The sequence below is a fragment of the Onychostruthus taczanowskii genome, unplaced genomic scaffold, assembly GCF_017590055.1.
Source record: "Onychostruthus taczanowskii isolate IOZ18803 unplaced genomic scaffold, ASM1759005v1 scaffold44, whole genome shotgun sequence".
In the NCBI taxonomy this organism is placed as follows: Eukaryota; Metazoa; Chordata; class Aves; order Passeriformes; family Passeridae; genus Onychostruthus; species Onychostruthus taczanowskii.
In genome coordinates, this window is record NW_024501903.1 from 2,159,555 (window position 1) to 2,180,383 (window position 20,829).

Here is a 20,829-nt window from a genome sequence, read left to right on the forward strand (position 1 = left end):
CAAATTGCAATGGGGGAAAACGGAGAGAGAATCTGTATGAAAGATCTTGGTGTCTCAGAGTGAATGTGCTACAAACATGCTAGTATTTGACGTCAACTTCAAAGGCTTTTTATTCTCATTCTAAATACAAGAACAACTGGATTTAGTACCTGTTTTGTTCTCCATCTCCTCAAATGTCTAATGATTTAATTTAAAATTATTCCCTTTGATGTCAGTCTTGTATTAACTTCTCCTTGAGGCAATTAGCTTCAGGAGAGTACAAACTGTTTGATTCTGTCTTACACTCCATGCAAGCCAAAAGCATGGAGGGATCAGAGAAGACTTGAAAAAGCTCACAGAAATCATTGCTGCAGCTCTAGCCCAGGCCCACACCACCATGCTGCTGCAGCTTCCCAGAAACACATCTTTAATCCAGATTTGCCCTCTGTGACACCCCATTATAAACATGATTGGATTCTCCTTTTTAGACAACCTCTGCAAAATTCCAAGCTTCTAAGAAGTCCTCCTTGCAATTCCAGTCCTAATTCTGACCAGCTGGACTTGCACTGAGCAATAGCAGCTGGCTCTGCTGAGACACACATCTCATAAATACGTACTGGAATGCATAACATCTTATAAATATGGACTGGACAGGCAGATATGAATCAGGTTGAAATGAGGAGAAACTGGGAGAGCTAGAACATGAAAAAGCCAGCCGTCCCTCAGCTCAGGTCCAGCTTACCTGATTGCTGCCAAGCAGTTCTGTGAAGTACCAGTCTCTCAGGAACTGGCTGCCTCCCAGACTGTCACACATCTCTAAAAGGGAAAGCACCTTACAGACACTAACACTGTTGTGTTTCACTGTGATCCTCCCCAGCAGATCCCAGCTTTCTTCGGTGCTGACAAGGATATTTTTCAGTAGTACCAAAGGGATGGTAGGAGTAAGTTTCTGTATCTTCAGCAGCAGGTACATATTGCTGGTGCCACAGCTGGCACAGCCATAAACTTGCACCATCAAGAACCTAAAAACTTTGACATTCACTCCTTTGAGTGAGGGCAAAAAAACCCCAAAAGCCCAACACCGTGCAATCTCCAGATGCATTTTAGAGAAGAACTGTACCTAGACAGTTCTTCAGGTTTACAGTTAAATACCCTCTCAAGTAATGAACTGGCCTGATCCAGACCCTGAGTTCAGCCAGGAGCCATGAGGTGTGCATGGGAAGAGACAAGCCTCACAAAGAGCACATCTTACCTCTGCTGGAGCTGACAGGGAGAGTGCAGCACTCCTTACAGGTAGAGAGTGGTCCCAGGAAGGAATACGGCCACAGGCAATAAAAACTGCATGCGAGAGCTCCTTTAAGGAGCTGTGAATGCATGATACAGCTGTTATACTTTGGAACTCACTGCATACTGAATTCCCTTAAAAGGCTGCAGCTGGGCAACAGGGAAAGTGGCTGTGGAGACCCACACCGAACCAGCTGGAATGTCCTGGTCCAGACAGGCTCTTACAGAGCACTGAGAAGCCTCCACCTTCTCCACAGCAGCTGAGAGCAGCCATACAAAGAAAATGTTCCAGACAGCAAAGTGGAAAAGAGAGCAATAGACTCAGAAAACAGGGAGTCTTCAACACTGCAGACAGAGTGGGAGGCTACTGAAAATAGTAGGGAACAGACATGCGGCTGGGTCACAAGGACAAAAGTATGGCAAGTTTCTCAGGACATGGCCACAGAAGAGGACTGGGTAAAGTTTCTTACAAAATAAAAAGCTGCTAAGAATTCTGGACTTCAGAAGAAATAAAAGAGAAAAATAAGCAACAAAACAAAACAAAACAAAAAAAAAAAAAAAAAACAAAAACCCCAAAAAACCCCAGAAAAAACAAAAATAAAAACCAAAGACACCAAACCCACCAAACCTGCCCCCCCCCCCCAAAAAAAAAAAAAAAAAAAAAAAACAAGGAGAGAATTTGTGCTGAGGTGTAGGTGTTAAAACTGCTGGTATAGGGGAATTATTTTCAGATTAAAATAGAAAAAGGGTTATCTGCCCCTGCTGATCTGCTTTGGATGATACTAAAACACTGCTTCCAACAGTCAAAGATCGTCTAGTATTTTCAATATATTTACTTTAAAGAAAGAAGCACTAACAGGATGCTTGCTTCCCTACATGCTCCCTACTCAGAAAGATACAGTCAACAGTGCAGAAAGCCACAAGATGGTGTTGTTGATGTGAGTTAGGGTCTGCCTAGTCATCTTCACACTTCTGGTAGTTTCTCCTCAAACCTACACTTTTCAGATGGAGAAGTTTCCTCTGGAGTTGTTACCATCTCGTGACTTATTTATTCTTTAAAATGTCCTCTGCTTACTGCACTCTTTTCACCATTACAGTACTTCATTTAAAAGCATTTGGTTGATTTGCCCAGCGGAGAGGGAATATGGATTCACCCCCATCCCAAGTTTAATATGAGAGCATCCCAACCAAAGCTATGTACAGACTAATCAGTACATCCAAAACCAAACAAAGATAATGAGGAAGCTGAACACATAAACAAACACAAATCCTACAGGATTAAGAGTTTTGGGAATCAAAGACCACATTTCAAAAAGCCTTTTCATTCTAACTTGAGATACATTTTCCCCCATTTCTTCAACTCACATGTAAAAGCATATTCCTACTCTCCTCACTTCAAAAGACTGCACAGGTCTGAGAAGCCATCAGATGTTAGTCAGAGGATTAAATCTGTGCTAGTAAGAGAAAACAGCTATTTAAAGGCAATAGTTCACAGTGGGTACAAAAGCAGCCTCTACTTGAGTCCTAAAGGCTATTCAACTAAAGTTTTCGACTTACTCCACCTGCAGCAGGTCAGCTAAACTGGTGAGACTAGCTCTATACAGTGCCCAAGGGAGCTAAAAAAACCAAAAAGAAACAAACCCAAAAAGCAGAAACACCCAATCTGTTAACAACAGATGTATTGCAACTACTACAAATTCAGGAGTAATAGGACACCAATTCTGGCTGCAGCTAGAAGATAGGACTTAAAACTTAAGGAACAGGATTTAAATATTTTTTGACATTGAAGAATTTAATTTGAAGGTTGTTTTCATCAGTTCCCATCACCAGAAATCTTAGCTCCTCCTCAAATATAAGAGAAACGTGAATTTATATTCTCCCTTGTCCTGCTCAAACAGTGAATTAAAGGCTAGTTTAAAAAGTGACTGAATACAGCAGACAAGAATGTCTTGATTGTTGGTTTGGTTAAAAGCACATCAAGATTGAGCTTTGCTGCAAACACCATACCCTTATTATTATGTCTGACACCCTTCTGTCACTCTTATTTTGTCCCTGACAGCATCATATACACGGCCCAAGGCAGGCTTAATCTTCCCCATGTTTTCACTGTCAAAAAACAGTGTCACTGCTCCAGTGGAGCGACATGATCCAGGCAGGATAGCAGGCAGCCTTAGAGCTCTGCTAGCTAGGACCAGTTGTGAATAGGGCTTTGCAGAAACAAAACTCAGTCCTAAATGAAGACAGACAATGAAGCTGTAATCAAAGAAAAACCAGGAAATCAAGGAGAACATCTCTCTTCCCAGCAGCAAGTGGGTTTGTGAATTCCTTCCTTTATGGCACAGGCCATTTAATGGGGTCTGACTTGGTACTTCGTGCACACCTTTCAAGCACAGCTGTAGTTACATTTCTCCAAGACAGGTATTATTTGCACCACAGCAATCCCACTGGAGAGGAGTAAAATATCCACCTTGAACCATGCATTTAGATGAGATCCAGTTTATACAAGTTTCAGCTCACAGTTTAGCACCTCAATCAACATTTGCATCAGGGCTTCTGTCACTACCAGCCACCTACACTGTAGTCCTGCATCCTCTACAGCTTTCAAGTGGATACAATTTGTACTGAAGACGCAATACACTGTACAGCTGCAAACTGCATAATGTTTCCATCATTAAGTGTCACTTGTTTTCACGTCTTAATTTGCATGCAACAGCCTGGAGTGAACCTTGGGTAGCATTAAGGCATCTCAATTAAACAGGAACAATTTCGTTTAGCTAATCAACCCTATTGTCCCAGCAAGCAAAAAGCTGAGCCACATGTACTGGTCTGGAAGGGAATCACTGGTAGCACAGGTTAGACCTTGAGATCCTGGAGAACAAGTAGACAGAAGCTTTTTTTTGTAACGAGGCTGTACAGAGTGGAAGAAACGATCCCACAGCAAGTAACTGCTACCTCAACAATTTTTCTTTTGCTCACAGATGAATCACCAGGAAAGCTGGAGCCAATATGCATAAGAAGCAATGGAAGCTGTTTGATACAGAAGACTGAATTTCAGATACCGAAGTATAAAAGGCAGTGGAATTCTGTATGATTAATGACTGTGGGGTCAGGAATCATGAGAAATCTGTTGGGGGGATCTTAGTGGTTATGGCTGTGTTTCAGTTTCACAGGAGGTTCTGACCCATGATGTGAAGTACTCTTATAATGATAGATTGTGGCAGTAATTTGATAATAGGGAAGTAATAGGGAAGCTTGACAATACTGGGGGAGAATTTCAACATACAACAGGAGTAGCTTGTAGGGAGGAAGATGTATGTGCACACTAGTGAAAAGGAGTTTCAGATATTGCTGACCTTTTTAAAAGGAATTATCTCATGATTAATTATATTCTTTTTTTCAAAGCTAAGAAATACTTGAGTGTAGTAGTCTGTCCTGAATGGCCCATCCCATCTCTCGGGCTCTCACGATCACATCATTCTGTTTACTAAGATGTTTCACCTCCCTCTGTTATTCTTTGTAAATTTTTCCACAGCACCAGGGATATAACAACTTCATCAATATAAAGGTGCTGATTAATGTACAAAAATAGCAATAAAATAAAAGATACTGTATCTGTTTAATTGTCTAAATTATTAGTTGAAACAAAGGATTGCTATATTAAAAAAATCACAGCAGTACATAAAAGCGTTTATGAAGATAAATATTTCCTCTAACCTTTAATAACTCAAGAGTTGCTTTGAGAAAAAAAACCAAACTGAAACAAACCTTATGCAACCCAACTTACCTCAATTTGAAAGAGCTCCCCAGCACCTTCACAGTCATTGGATGTAATGATGGGGGTATGAATATGCACATATCCATTATCCTGGAACAGACAGAACAGCAAAGTTAACGAGCTGTCACCCTGAAGGATGACATCAACCAGCACACACAACTAGGCCATTAGCCCCCAGCCAGGACAGCACATGTAGTCTTTTGGGCAGCTTCTGCCTTACAGGGACTGATGACAAACTAAATGCTACCATGATTTACAAATCTGTGTTTACTACCTGTGTGTTTTCCTCCAGGTTTCATAACCAAAAGAGATTTGTGTCATTACTATGAGGTTTTTTTGCAACGATCATTCCCCTTTCTTCTCACTTGGTCCAGAATTTTTATAGTTTTGGACAGTTTCAATCCAATTCATCCCTAAGACCTCAACACTTTGTTTCTTTCAGCTTTCTGGAAGGCAGTGGTTAGGCAAAGGACACTCTTTGTGTGCTGCATTAAGAGAAGTGATCAAATGTGCTGGATGACAAAAATCATACACTGGATGAAAGAGACCTTAAAAACACCCAGCCACCAACAAAGTGTCAGTCCTACCTTGCATCCTCTAAGATACTGAAGTCAAGCTGATTTTAAGAGAGAGAGTATACCCTGGCTTGATCATGTTCTAGGTACCTGCAAAATTACACATTCATGTAATAGTTCATAAATCCAGCAGAGGCCTTTGAAACAAGTAAGGCTGAATGAAGAGAGCCCCTATTCTCTGGATTTCTCCGCAGTGCAGCCATAGGCTTTTAAAACAGCTGCAACCCAATATTCAGTGGATGGATACATCTCAGCTTCACAGCTTTAACCAGAATAATACAATTCAGTCACATGAGAGGTCCTGGTCCTTATCACCAGCTCATTAAGAGACTAGGAAGACAGGAGTAGTATTTACTGCCCACTCTGAGAATCAAACTAAAATTAATTTGGAACAAAAACCGCATAAGGACGTGCAATGCATTTTGTGGGAGTACAGTAACACAACCAAGAGGGAGCAAAGTCCCTGCAGTCAGCTCTAGGCTACCTTGGTTACAGGTGCCAAGACCTTGGCTCCTCACTGGGTTCCAGTTACTGCACAGAAGGAAGTCTTGGATCCAGAGCTACTCGCTTTGCCAGGAGAAGGAAGTTTCAATCTACCAGTACAAAATGCAGGCCTTTGACATATTTCCCTGCATATTCAGAGCCCTGCTGGTTACATGGCCTCCCAGCTCTACAGGAAATGTTTGAAAATGCCTAAATTCCTCATACAGTGGTAGCAGTTACTGTAAAGAAGCACACTTCACCTAAATCCTTTACATGCTTTGGAAAGTAATGCAAACTGCACAGATCTGAAATAAGAGAATCCCCTAAAAAGCTCTTGGATAATTCCTCTTATAAAAGCTTCTAAAATAATTCAAGTTGCATTACTGACTCTCACAAACCTGGAACTTAATGTACAGAATGGAATTTGCCATTCACAATACAACTACCTTACTGTGCCTAGGAACAACGTTCCTATCCCACATGGACCACAATTCTCAGAAGATTTAAAGAGGACATTTTAGCTTTCAACATCCAAACCAAAGGCACTTGGCACTAGTCATTCATTCCTGAAAATGAACAGGCTAAAAAAGAGAGGTTTTTAAAGTTACAGAGTCTTGATAATTTTGTGTATTCAAACAGCTCTGCTTACTTTCTTCCACCATTAAGCTCCTTACGGCTTTGCCCAATGAAAATGCTCAAGTTATACTTTGTAGCTATGGTATGTCCTGACATTGTCAAGTTGGAAATTGCAATATTCTTAGGATGATGCAAGTGGCAATTTTAAGACTTCCTTCCATTAGAGATGGAATAAAACCACAGACATTCCTGGTGCTAGAAGAGTTCTCACACAAGCATTTGTAAATATCAGGTCTGGAACCAAATCTTCCTTATTCCTTTAAAAATAACTTTAGTGTAACTACTACTGCTAAACTGATGATAGATTCTATTTTTTAACAGAGCTCTGCTCTTGAGTACTGTAAAATGTCAGAGCCTGAGCAGGAGTTGATTTGGAGAAGCAAAGCCTGAATAAGGGGGTTTTGTACCTCGGCTGCCCACGGTATCCAGGTTGGGAAGCACAAACCGTTGTCGGCAATGCCATCTAGTGGCTCGACACCGGCGCAGACTGATTCCCAACAGACCCGGCCTCCTGTCTTAGGAGCAGGCACAATCCTGAAACCAGCAGCTCTACCTAACACAGGACCGCCCCACCCCAACAAAACCCACAAAAGTCATTCAAATACCATGCAATTCCACACAGACAGTTCTTAGAGCAAGCAGGCCTTCTTTGCCACTGCAGGCAACAAAGGCCAGCAAACCTGGAATCAGAAATTCATCTCAACACTTCTAACCTGTTCCTTGGGCCACACTAATTATTATGTATGAATTTTGTCATCAGAATTATCTGAATGTGATTCTATTCTATCTAAAGCCAGCTTATCTAAATGAAAACATGTTTATTTACAGGAACAGCTTTAAAGAAAGGTAGGAAGTCCTATAGCACACCTGAGCCTTTCTTTTTCTAGTCACACATGGTCTCTATGTGACATTTGGCATCAAAGCCTATTCACTGCTCCCCTGCCTGCACAAAGCCTGTGCTGTGCCCACAGCTTAAGAGTGACACATTCAGAAAACAAGGTGGCTCCCAGCCATCATTGTCAAATACATCAGACCAGGAGTCTCCTAATGTCAGCCAACAGCATCCCCACAGACTTGTATTGCAGTAAGAGGCAAGAACTGAGAATAACATGATGCTCTGAGTCAGTTTGTCTGTGTTCCTGTATCACAGATTTTTCCATGTGGGAGGACGTTTCTGTCCAAGGACCATAAGGTCACTGCAGAGGATGGGTTAAACAAGTTCATATTATGTTGTGCTCCACAGACCACACACTTGCAGGCAATTATACTGCAACTCTGTGAAAGGGATAAATAACAGGAAATGGGTGGAAAGGCACTGACAGGCCACAGATGCACTAACCTGGTCATAAGCAACAGTCTGGCCAAGGTCCAGCCAGGCTCAGGCCTGGAAAGAAAACCACTGTGTGCAAAATCCACACCCTGCAGGCAAGATGTCATGCTCCTTCCCTCCTAACCTGCTCCCATAAAGCCAGCCTGGGTGGAGTGCTCTACTGGAGAGGCTCGGTACAGGAGGGACTACCTGGAAGAAGGAGTGGATGCCTGCAGTGGCTTCGCTGCGGATTCGCAGGAGGGCGCCCAGCGTGTTGTTCCTGCAGCGCAGGTGAGGGAACTGCCGGACGTACTCCAGTGGGTGCCTCTCCTTCATTTTCAGGGGAAATGACTGAAAACAAGAAGGAAATCAAAGTAAGAGGATGAGAACTTGGCATTCTGTGAGTAGCAATAAAACTGCATGGACTCCCATTTCTCCCTAATAAAACTCAATCATCATCACAGAGTACAGAAGAACTAGATGATTTTGCCTATCTTTTCTGCTTATTTTGTGTATTTTGCAATGCTTACAGCAGAGCAAGATCCATGAACATCAGAGGAAGTATTAGCATTCTGAAACACTCCACCTTTTGGATGCTGAGCCCCCCTGAAACCCAGCTGTTCACCTCACTGCTGCAACAGCAAGCTGGTTCTGAATGTGCCTGTGGCAGATGTGGCTCTTGCAGCTGCACAACCTAGAGTGTCTTGCCACTTCCACTGTTTCTCCAATTCATGGTAAGCCACCTGCACAGGTAAGTGCTTCAGGGTGGGAAGGAAGGACTCTTAACTGTCAGCCTGTGCACATTTTCCATGGAGAAATGGCTCTGTCACAGAAATGAGCTTTCATGGTGATCCAATGTTTCTCCTTTGATGCACCCTACAGACACTGCTGACAAATCAAAGTCTGCAGGACCACTCAGACAAAGAAAATACAGTTGCAAGCATGCTTTGATGGATACTCGGACCTTCAAGAATAGATTTCCAGCAGTCCTACCCCTCCTGCTATAGTGACATACCCAAATATCACAAGGTCCCACCACATGAATAGTTTCAGCTTGCAGCTCCATGTTTTGCATCCTATGAGGACTTTTGACAAGCTTCCCTTGCACTTCCACTGCGCTTCCAAAAGTCAGGTCTCTAAGAAACAAAGAAAAAACAACAGCTTAACTAGGTGCTGATACAACTACATTCAGAAGAGAGTTTCCTGTTAATTTAGCTGGATTACTTAGGATCACAAGAGATGCTGTAGCCATAGAGCTTAACTGACGAAACAAAAAATTATTAAATGCAGAGGTGGGAATGGGAAGAGATTCACAAAACTACAGAAGAATTTAGGACAAGGCAGGAATGTCGGACAAGAGGGGAGAAAAGTGACAGGTTTTTATCAGAAGAGGCTCTTGGTGGGGACAAACACAGCTGGTGAGTCCCTGGCACAGGGAAGGAGGCCTAAGCAGACCCCTCCAAGCACTGCTCAGCACAGGTATTTCTCCAGTTATTTCAAACGGACCTACCTCTTTTCCAGGCTGGGATCAGCAACCACCTGGAGGCTTTCCAGAGAACTCCCATCATTTATGTGCAGGAACAAAACTTCCTTCTGGGATCGGACAGAGCGAACCCAGCCCTAGAGGTAAAAGAAAAAGAGATTTGTTATTTTTTGGCAGGAATGCTGTGTGCTCATGCTCTTCTTCCAGCTGAGCTGGACACACCATTTCAGGCCTACTTCAGCTTCATACTGGAATCAAAAACTGTTTCTTTAGAGGCAAAAATATAATGATAATAAAAACAAAAAGAGAAAAAAAGTTAGCATCAGTTTTTCTTTTGACTTCAAAGCAGAGAGAAACAAATCCTTAGGCAGAGACATCTTTCTGAGGCAAAGTCTCTTCCTGAGAACAGCAAGGATTAAAAAGATGTACCTGCATCTTTGGGGGGCTAAGAATAAAGAAAGCAATGAAGTGTTCCAGCAAAATACATATTCCTATTGGTAAAGTCCCTTCCAAACTCTTCTTACTAAAACAGGAGAGACCAGTAATGCACTATTCTTCATTACAATACATGCAAGACCATTCTGATGGTTTTCAGTATCAGTTTTGTTGTTGTATCCTTGTAGAAAGGTTCCAATGTTTCAAATCTTCAAATCTGTTCACTAGCAGTTTACGTGCTCTAAAATGCTGGACTGCTAAAACAATGTTGCAGCGAACAGATTCACATTAAAAACTACGTATTCATGCAAAACAAAAATAAAAATGATTGCCTTGGATGTTTCTCCTTTCATCTCAAAAACCAAGACTGCTTCATTCAGCCCATGCTATTCAGAAAAAAATTTAGAAATACTTTGTTCAGTTTCATGAAAGGAATAAAACTAATGATACCCCAATTCTTTGTAACAGCAAAACAGGAAACCTGACCATGTACAGTGCAGGCTAATGTCTTAATTTGAGTTTGTTAATGACATATCATTTTAAATTATTTTTTTATGGGAAATGTTAAGTCAGTACCAAGGCAGCAAGCAAAATGAAACTGCCATAGTTGCTCCTTAGCTCACCAGAGTTGAGACAAAGCTGGCCTTCAAAGCAAAATTATCTGCTGGGGGCCTTGCAGATCATCTTCTAATAATATTGTAGAGAACAACTAAAACAGGTGCTGATTAAACAACCAAACTACCTCTTTTCCAGCCAGTTTCATCTTTTTCTTAACTGGAAGGGACCAAATAGTCCCAATGACTTCAAATTGGGCAAGTGCTTCAGTGATTTTAAACCAGACAAACCAATGCAAATCCATCTACTTCTGTCACCCAGACAGAACAAACCAAGAATTAAACAGCCCCAGAAGTAAAGCGTGTTATAGTTTTAAAAATTACTACTAACACAGGTAAAGCATTACACAGGCTTGTCTAACATGTCTTCCATATTCCATTGAAGGGCCATGGAAGATTTTAAAGACGTGAATCTAGTGAGCCAGACAGGGTAAACCACCCCTCCAGAGTGCTCCACCCAAAGGAAGAACTAACGCAAGAAACAAGATCATCTGGGCATCCTCTTATTTCTATGGTGAAAGTAAAAGGTGTTTCCTACAGCAACATGCCTGAAGCTGTTGTGCTTATCCTCTGTATTCCAGGAAATCTCCAGAACACACCATGTATGTTATACTGGATGCATGTTTAATGCATAATGGCAGATACTTTTCCTCAGTTTCCCTCCCCACAAACAATCCTTAACAAAACACACCAAAAAATGAATGAAGAAACATTCTCAAGAGCTTTTTTTGCCACCTCATCAAGCTGTTCTGGAATCTATTAAATAAGAGGAGTCTTGCATCCTGCAATAGGAAGTAAAAGCATACCCACAGGCTTGTACTAGAGCAGCAGAGGCTGTGGCAGCAATGCTCTGACCGCTTCACACCTCACCAGAATGAATGTATAATAAAAGTGACAATCCTGACTGTAACAACTAGACTGCACAGTCCAACAACCTGGCCATGATAAGGTTGGATTTAAGCCAGACCAGATTCCTAGCCCATTTTAACAAAAACCCCCACATTTAGGTAGCAAAAGGGAAGAGGAAAGCAGCAAGGGTCTGGAGGACAGGGAAGGGCAAGGAATGACAGTACTGCAAATTTTAGCATCAATTTATTCTAGCTTGCATTATTAATCAAACTACATCCAAAAAGAACCAACACTGGATGATCTTCTTCCTACCCTATTAGGCTTCACTTATGTGTGAGCAGGAACACCAGCATGCTACAAACTGGTTTTTGGGTTAGTAGAATCACAAAAAGGCTTGAATTCGAAGGGAATTTAAAGGTTATCCAGTTCTAACCCCACTGCCACGGGCAGGGACCCCTTCCACTAAACCGGGTTGCTCCAAGCCCCATCCTGGCCCTGAACACTTCCAGGGAAGGGGCAGCTACATCTTCTGTAGGCAACCTGTGCCAGTGCCTCACCTCCTTCACAGTGAGAAATTTCCTTCTTAGAAATCCATCCTCTTTCAGTTTTAACGGCTACCAAGTACCCCAGTCTTTTTCATATTCATCCAGAAATACTGACAAGTGCACAGCTCTGCATCGAAGCAGGGACTCTGTGTGTGCAACCACCGTTCTGCCAGCTGGAAACACCACAATAAAGGGGAACAATCCCATGCCAAGGAAAAGTGCTCCATGCCTAAAATGGGCTATAAATTAACAGAGCATTAATTCCAGGCTAGCTTGGCTCACAAGAGGAGCCAAACACAAACGTCAGTGGAAGTGTTACCGATGGTTCTACTGACACGGCTCTAAACCTGGACACGTGTAAGTGGCAAAGCCCTTTGAAAAAGCTTTAAAGCCAGCAGCACACGGGCGATGGCTCGCTCTCCGGGACAGAGCCGGCGATGAAGCCGCGGTGGCGGAGAGCGCACTCACTACAGCCCATCACAGCGGCAGCGCTGCTCCGCCCGTGTCCAGCCACCCCGAGGCTTCGCTGCCGGCGACAGCGGCGAACCGAGCACGCACAGCGGGGCAACACTCGCAGCGCCTGGGCACGACGGCACAGCGGCCCCGGGAGCTCAGCAGAACGCTCTGCAGGGCTCCGGTTTCCCTCGCCGAGGCACGGCCGTGCGCCGCGCCCCTGCGGGCCCAGCGCTGGGCTCGGGCCGCGGGCACGCACCTGCACTCTGACCGCGTCCGCCGGCTGCCGCGCCCCCAGCGCCTCACGCACCCGCAGCCGCACGGCCCGCGGCAGGGAGGCGCAGCGGCGCAGGGCTCGCCACCCGCCCCGGGCGCCCAGCATGGCGAGGCCCGGCGGGCCCGCACCCGGTTCCCGACTCCCGGTTCCCGCTCCGCTCCCGGTCCGCTCCCGCACGGGCCCACGTGAGTCCGCTCGCCTCCCGCCGCCCCACGTGACCGCCGGCCCAACCAATGGCCGCCCCGACTGCCCCCGGCCGGCCAATCGGAACAGAATGCGCGACTCAACCCACCTATTCCGCCGCCCGGGCGCAAGCGGCCCTGGGAAATGTAGTTCTTCCTGTGGGGTGTCGGCTCCTAGCGGGACCTGGGAATTTGATCCCCGCGAGAAGGGGGAAGGGTGCTCAGCGGCCACGAGGGGGATCTCGTTTTGGGACACAAGGGATCCCCGTGGCCGGGGTAGGGGATCCTGCTGATCTCTGGGGCCACCTCAGCGGCAGCGCAGTCTGGGGGTGGCGTGCTGTCGTTCTCGGGGAGCTTCAGCCACTCTCCCGTCCTCCCGGGCTTCTCCCAGGGACCATTGACTCTCTCATGCCCCTCGACATTCCTCGCTTTTCCTGATAAGAGGCCCAGGACTTGGGTCTGCTCTGCAAGCCTTGATGACGAATAAATCTTTTCTGTTGTTTCTTTCTGAGGTTTATGCCCCTCTGTCCTTTCAGTTCTTGTGGGTGGATGGTGCGGAGCAGCCACCAGGGTCTCCAGCCCTGCAGGGAATGACTTGGCAATAGAGGTGGGCTTAAAATTGGCCATGACCCAGCAATGTGCTCTTGCAACCCAGAAAGCCAATTATATCCTGGGCTGCATTCCAGATCAGTGGGGCCAGCAGGGCGAGGGAGGAGATCCTGCCCCCTATTCCTGTGAGACCCCACCTGGAGCATCCAGCTCTGGGGTCATCAGCACTAGAAACATATGCACCGATTGGACTGAGTACAAAGGAGGCCACAAAGGTGGTCAGAGAGCTGCGGCACCTTCGCTATGGAGACAGGCTGAGGCAGTGGGGCTGCTCAGCCTGCAGAAAAGAAGCCTTCCTCCTTACTGCAGCCTTCCAAACTTAAAGGGGGCTGCAGTAAGTCTCTGTCTTTCTTTTTGTAAGAAAGACAGAGAAACCTTTAGTGCAAAGATAAGGGACAATGGTTTTAAAATGAAGGAGGGTCGATTTAGATTGCACATGAGGAAGGAATCTGCTGTGAGGGCAATGAGGCTCTGGAAGAGGTTGCCCAGAGAAACTGTGGCTGCCTCAACCTTAGAAGTGCTCAAAGCCAGGTTGAATGGGGCTTGGATCAACTTGGTCTAATAGAAGGTTCCCCTGCCCATGGCAGGAATGTTGAAATTAGATGATATTAAAATGTCCCTTCCAACCCAAAGCATTCTGTAATTCTATGAAATGTGTAAGCTCAGTGCTGCTTCCCCATGCAGCCCAGCCTTTGCTGCTCTGCTTGCCTGGTTTGTGCCTGTCCCTCTTCTGCAGCATCACTGCAGGAAGGCGGCAGCTGAGCATGCCTGCTGTGCTCGTGGTCAGAGGTTGCCTCATTGCTGTGCTTTGATCACTGGAGCACTGTGGGTCACACAAGAGAGCAGCAGTGGGATGCCCCAGGGCCAGGAGGTGCTGGGAGGCAGCTTTGGTAGTGACACTGCTTGTGGGGAGGCAAATCCTTTACCTTGCTGTAAAGTCCCAGCTAAGAAAGGAATTGCTGGCCCGAGGCTGCTTTTAGAAGAAGCAAGCAGGGCTCATGGGAAAGAGAGAGGAAAGATTTTTTGACTTTCCCGTGTGATTCTTTTCATCCGTGCATGAAAAGCTTCTTGTCCTCAAAGTCCAAAGCTGCTTGCCAAGCCCTTCCTTCACCTTTGCTTTTGCTCCAAGTAAGCCAATGTCCCCACCCCTGGCCCAGTCCTGACCTGAGCTCTGCCCTGCCTTGAAACACCATCCTGAGGAATTAGAGCTGCAGGGCAGGGCCACAGACATAACCAGGGGGATGAGAAGGACACTGAGAGGTAGGACAGGAGACCTCAGGGGTGGGGTACAGGGAGGGGAGGCAGAGGGAGGGATAGAGGCACATCCTCAGGCAGCGAGGACAGCTTTGCCACTGCTGTGGCAGCGCCACGGCTTTGACCTCTGTGCCACTGCACGGAATTGTGCAGACTGCCTGGACACACATGGGCTACTGCCTCAGTGCTGGATGGAAACACAGAGGCACGCATGTCTTTGTGAGTCTTGAGTGAGCAGAATTATTTTTATTTTAATGCCAATCACCATTCCCTCCTGTAAGGGCCAGCACTGAGCTTTGCTGAATGTTGGTACACTGCTGTGATGTGGTTTCTTAGAGAATCACAGTGCAGGAAGGAGCTGGTACTGCTGCAGTGTCAGGCAGAGATACAGGATGTGAATTGGTAGGAAATTAGGGCTCTGTCATTCAGGGAACTCCTGGCTTAATGTGAGAATTAAACATTTATGTCATGACTGCTCAGTGCATGTTACATGTTCTCTGTGCCTGCTCACACATGGTGCATTCATTACTGCTCTCAGCTATAGGGTTTTTTTTTCCTCCTGTTCTGCCATACTGCCCAGAATATTTTTTCCAGGGTTATTTGACTCATTAAACCTTCTTCAGGCCAAATAAACAATTAATGGAAGGAAGTATTAGAGGGTAGCACCAGTGACAATGTCTAAACACACCAGGAGAGGGGTAAGGTCCTTCCCCTCACTGCTCCAGGGCCACCTGTGGGTAACTGCAGGCAAGGGCACAACACAGGAAAGTCTGGCCTCCCATGTTTTTGGACTGGACTTCTCCTCCAAGGGAATATCCTTCTCTATAAAGACCAAATGGTATCACTATACTTTTGTGGGAAGTGGAGCTGAGACCATAGTCAAATATTCTGTTCCTACTGTCATGAGTAGGGCAGCCACTTTGTCTGTAAATGAGGGATATCAAAAGTAGCAAAGAGAGAGATCACAAAGGCTGTGGGTCTTGCACAAGGGTGGAACAGAGCCATGACACCTTGGCATCACTCCCTCTTCCACCTCTTGCAGTGCTCAGGGCCACCTGGCCTTCACTTGATAAACCATTCCCCCCATTTTCATGTCCCCAGGACTCCCTTAGCCACACATCTCATGGAATAGCTCACGGAAATCCCTTAGCCACATATCTCACAGCATAATCTCAGGGTTGTAGGCCTCAGTTCCTATAGCTGCCCATCTTCTCTTCACTGCTGGATGCTGTCCTCAGTGGCCAGCAGTTTGGCAACACCAGAACCAGAAGCCATAGCCCCAGGGATGACCCCAGATCTCAGCTTCTCTGAGTATGTCCTTATGGGTCGATGCAGTGCTGCAGCTAACTCACAGCACTGTTCCTCTCTGGTACATAGACTGGGTGTTTTGGAGATGTTTCAGGTGTTGGCAAAGACGTGGCTGTGTATGAATGTATGTTTCATTTCTTGCCATGCAGAGCAGAGCCCTTCTAAAAGCTTTCCAGAGAGCACTGGTGCTCTTTGTGGATCAGAGTAGCAATGTCAGTCTGGGCTGGGAAGCAGGATGCTGGTAGTCAGGGTATCTGCAGGGAGGGAGGTTTAAAAGGATGATGAGAAATAATGACTCTTCTGTACTCACATCTGGGTTTAGGAGACATGAGCTGTTCCCAGTAGATGTTTCTGGTAGAAGCAGAATTTGTCTTCTAAGATGGTCCTTCACTGAGGGAATAAAGAGAGAGGATTGAAGGTGAATGTGGCTGGGAGATGGGTAATGTGAGGTCATGTTAGAGGCAGTGCATTTGGAACAAAGGATGCAATAACAAATGGTTTGAAGGAGTACTATGTATGATATCCATTCCTCCTGTTGCTAGGAGTGATTCCTGAGGAGAACTGGCCAGCACTCTTCATCTCTCTCTTTTTTAGTTGAACAGCAAAAATTTCTCCCATGGAAACAGAGCTGTGGGGCTACCCCATCTAGCAGGTTTGTTCTGCAACAAGGTTTTATCCTTCTGAAATTAAGATCAAATGCTTCAAAAGCGAGCAGGAGGAGATGGACAAAGTTGTGTATGTAACTCCTAAAGGAAAGTTAATCTTTCCGGATCCTGGTCATTTTGGAAGTCACACTATCACTGTGGCCCAAGGTAAGTGGCTTGAAATGGGGAGATGAAAAAGTGTTGGGAAGAGCTGTAAGAGCTGTTCCTAGTTCCATGGGGATGGCAGGAAATGAGAAGAGATACTTTGAGGGGAAGCAGTGTCTATGGTCAGGCCTTTACTCTCCGGACTGTTCTTTCAACAGAAACATGCTCTGGATCTGCTGTGAGCAAAAAGGAGGCTGGAATTGGCTTTGTGCTGGCTTAGTTCGTGGTGGTACTGTCAGAAGAAAAAGAAGTGAATTATTCATGAGCTAAGTAGAAACCCATTCTTAATGGGGCTGCAGAGAGATATTTTAAAGCCTGTAAAGCTTCACTAGAATTTAGATTTACCATGATAATTTCATTGTGTTCCCAGCATTCAAGTGGGTTTTATATCGTCTAATCCAATATCCATAGAAGCCAGTGATAGCTTTTAATTTATTTTAACTGATGTTAGATTGGGCTTTCACTGATGAGAAGTCATTTCAAAGCTATCATCTGTTGCTGAAAGGTCAGCTCAGTTCTCTGACTTTGTGTCAGACTCTGGTTTCTTATGAGTATCAAATTAGCTACTTATTCCCAAATGGCTCCACGTTGCTTTGATGCAGACATATTTTGTAGACTCTGGAAGCAGACACGTTCATACTTATTTTTAGAAGGATTAAATACCTTTCTTTGCAACTGCACAGAGGAAAAAAGAGACATTATCTTCCAAAAAGCTGTATTCTTGTTCTCAAAATGCAGGTTTGCTGAGTAACAGTACCTTATCCCAGCCTTTGCTTTCTGCTTTCTAATAATTTATAGTTACTAGAATCACAAACAAGTACTGGGTGAGTCATTGTTCAGGGATATTTTTCCTGGTGCAATGAGGAATATCCCTCAGCTTAATCCTGCACTGTTAGTTTTTTCCTTAGCAAACTCCCTTAAGCAAGCCACATGTAATGTAGCCCTTTGCCCCTATTAATTCTCAGCCTATGGATTTAGGTCTCCAGCAGCAGGAGAACCTGAATTCCCTGCCAACTACCACAGCTGTTAATAACTTGGGGGAAAAAAAGACTTGGTGCTAAAAATGTTGTAACCCCCTTTGTTGGATCCAAACATCAGTTTCCCAGAGAGCTATGATGAAAACAGCATACTCCATAGGTATCAGTTGTCCAGCCTGCCCAGAACCTGAGCTCATTGCACCTGTGTTGTTCAGAGCCCTGCATTATCCAGGTGATAAATGCTTTTGAGTAAGTTTCCAAGGTGATCTCAGAAACTGGATTCCTCTGCCATAAATAAATCCTTTATGAGAATAGCCTCTGGCAGCGCTGCCATGGACTCTCTGGAGGTCAGCTGACCCCATGGACCTTAGCAGCTCTCTGCTGTGGAGTAGCATGGATTGTTGGGGTGAAGATGGAAATCACAGGGTAATCATTCAGAGCTGTGAATATGGGAGGCTGCTAACAGGAGCCTGGAGGAGCCTTTCCTGTCCCTCAACTTGACTGGCACAGTGACTGGCAATGCTCCAAAGCCTGTGTGAGAAGTTCCTCCACCCATTCCTGCTCCTTCTTCTTCCAGGGCTGCCCTGCTTTCCTACTGCAGCCACAGAGGAAGTTGACATGGAAAGGGACACATTGCTGGGTGATTAAGTCCACAGCAAACCTCTGAATCTGTGTGTGTCTCTCAGAGTTAAAAGAAACTGTTGCTCCCTGCTTTTTCCCCAACACTATTCCTTTCTTAGTAACTGTTCTCTATGTTAGCAGGGCACTGCCTCATCCCCTCTCAGAAGAACTGTGAATTTGCAAATTGGCAGACTTGCAGATTCAAGGGTAGTCTCAGGGTCTGATGCTGGGCCACTGAGGCTTGGATGGAGACTACTCCTGCATTAAATAGCAAGAGGAAGACTACAGCTTCCCAGCCCTGCGCCTACCTGAAGAGAGAGAAGGGGGGAGTACCCAGTAGCATTTCCAAGGAATGTTTTGTATTTTGAACGATTTATCTGAGGATCTGAAAGGATGTAATAACCGTGAACTAATTAGGCGTACTAATTAACCCAGTGTTTAATCTCAACTCTTCGTTAGCTTTCTGTGCACTGTGCTGCTGAAGCATAGACTTAGTCTCATATATCATGACATCCAACCACTTTGCTTAATTGTGATTTCTCTGCACATGGTACAGACACTGAGCCGCTGAGGTGATGAGAAGAACACGAAAGCCCACGTACAGGAGAAAATTAGAGGGGCGAAGCAGCCCTGTGTGACTAACAACCTTGAGATTATTTCCATGAAGAGGATATTGACAGCCTAATTTGTTTTCCCTCCCCATTATCACTGGCTTACTCTCATTGATTCCGCTGTTTTGCTAAGGGAGGTGGAAGCAATCTGCTTCTGGGCACATGATCACAAAATGCCCATGTCATTCCTTTGTCCCATCCTTGTCACTATGGCTCCAAGCTGCTCTACTGCAACCAGGAGGAGGATGCTGCTCGCTTTCCCCCCTCATGTTACTTCCCCATGGGCTTGCCTTTCCGTGAGGGTTTATACTGATGCTACTGGTACTATTTTTGTGTAGAGCCCGCAGAGCCAACTCTCAGATCTCCATCAGCTGTTTCCTCAGTTTCCTCAGAAGAAGCTCAATCCAGAGGTAGATCAGGAACAATGTGACTTTCCTGCTTCCAGGGCTAAATAATTCTCCTGGTTCTGGAGCTGTGGGAGACCCTGGAGCAGGCTGGTGAATGTGGTGGAACCAGGAAATGGTGTGCTTCTCATGCTCCACAGCAGAAACGGAGACAGAGGACATAGAAGATTGAAAATCCTCATACTCATGAGGGCCATCATCCCAAGGCATGAGGACCATCATCCCAAGATTCTCTCTCCTTGTGGATGCAGTATTTAGTGGGGAATATCTGAAATCCTGTCATTTCTTCTTCTCACAGCTGGCCTGAAAACTATGCCTGGGAAGATACCATGAACCCCAGATTGCCCAATTAAGGGCAGAATAATTGCCCCAACAGCACTCTTTAAACCAGCAGCTTCAGTTTGTACTCAGCTGTAACTCCATCTCCACACTGTTTACTTATTACTACTCACATAAATGTGGGATGGAGGTGAGCTTCTTTCAGGTTCACAACCTCAGCTTGGAGTCACGATTCCTTTAGGAGCTACTCACTTAAAAGTGTCTGGAGATGAGTCTGTGTGAGCAAAGGGTCATTAAATTAGCTGAGAAAACAGGCTGCAGTGGGGGAATGTAGCAGTCACCTTCCTTGGAAATTACCAAGGGAAATCTAGGCACAAATCTGCATTGAGGATGTCTTTGGAGAATGAATCAGACCTGCCAGGATATGGGGAGCAGGAGGAGATGACCCACTGGGGACTTTTTTTCTGAACAGAACAAGCAAACGATTTTATGAGACCGACAATCCCCCAGTGTCTCCTTGTGCAGCCCTATGCAGCCAGCGGAGGAAATTGGTAACTGTACCCAGCAAGCCTGTTTTTAATTAACAAATAATTATCTACAAATTGCTGTAATTATTGCCTTGGATTCCAGAGGACAGGGACGTTAGTGCGAGATGAGCACAGTTTCCTTGCGAGTGAAATATTTTCCCTGCCTTATCTACAGAGCCCTGCTGCTGTGAGCTTTGGGGACTCGGCGGCGCTTTCCTTTGGAGAAAGTGATAAAACATCTTGGGCTGTCTGGAAGGGGAAGCACGCTGGAAAAGGCACCAAAGGAAGGGCAGTTTCTTACATTTATCAGGTTGTCTGTCCTCATGCTGGAGTAGTTTGGGGGATGCCAATTAAGGCATAAACCTCATCAATGAGTGGTGGGAGGAGGGTGCTTGCATATCTGTGAGCCAAGAGAGCAAAACGAGCATCCTGATTTCCAGTGTTTCAGTGAGAAAAGGATAAATCCAGCTTTGGAAAAAGATTGTTAATGTTAATTCAGATCAAATGGAAGGCATGGAGTTTCCCTGAGCCTTCAGCACTGAAGGATGCTG

At 45.3% G+C, this 20,829-nt stretch overlaps 1 protein-coding gene across 1 annotated transcript in view; it reads right to left on the reverse strand.

The window, feature by feature from the left end:
• NARS2 (asparaginyl-tRNA synthetase 2, mitochondrial) overlaps positions 1-12,886 on the reverse strand; it is a 48,619-nt gene extending 35,733 nt beyond the window's left edge. Inside the window, exons 1-5 of the mRNA XM_041414071.1 lie at positions 12,680-12,886; positions 9,552-9,661; positions 9,057-9,177; positions 8,252-8,392; positions 5,048-5,128 (exon numbers count right to left, since the gene is read on the reverse strand). Of these exons, the coding sequence (XP_041270005.1) occupies positions 5,048-5,128; positions 8,252-8,392; positions 9,057-9,177; positions 9,552-9,661; positions 12,680-12,802 (576 nt within the window). The 5' untranslated portion in view covers positions 12,803-12,886. The remainder of the gene's footprint in view (positions 1-5,047; positions 5,129-8,251; positions 8,393-9,056; positions 9,178-9,551; positions 9,662-12,679) is intronic.
• Between the last annotated feature and the right edge of the window lie 7,943 nt (positions 12,887-20,829).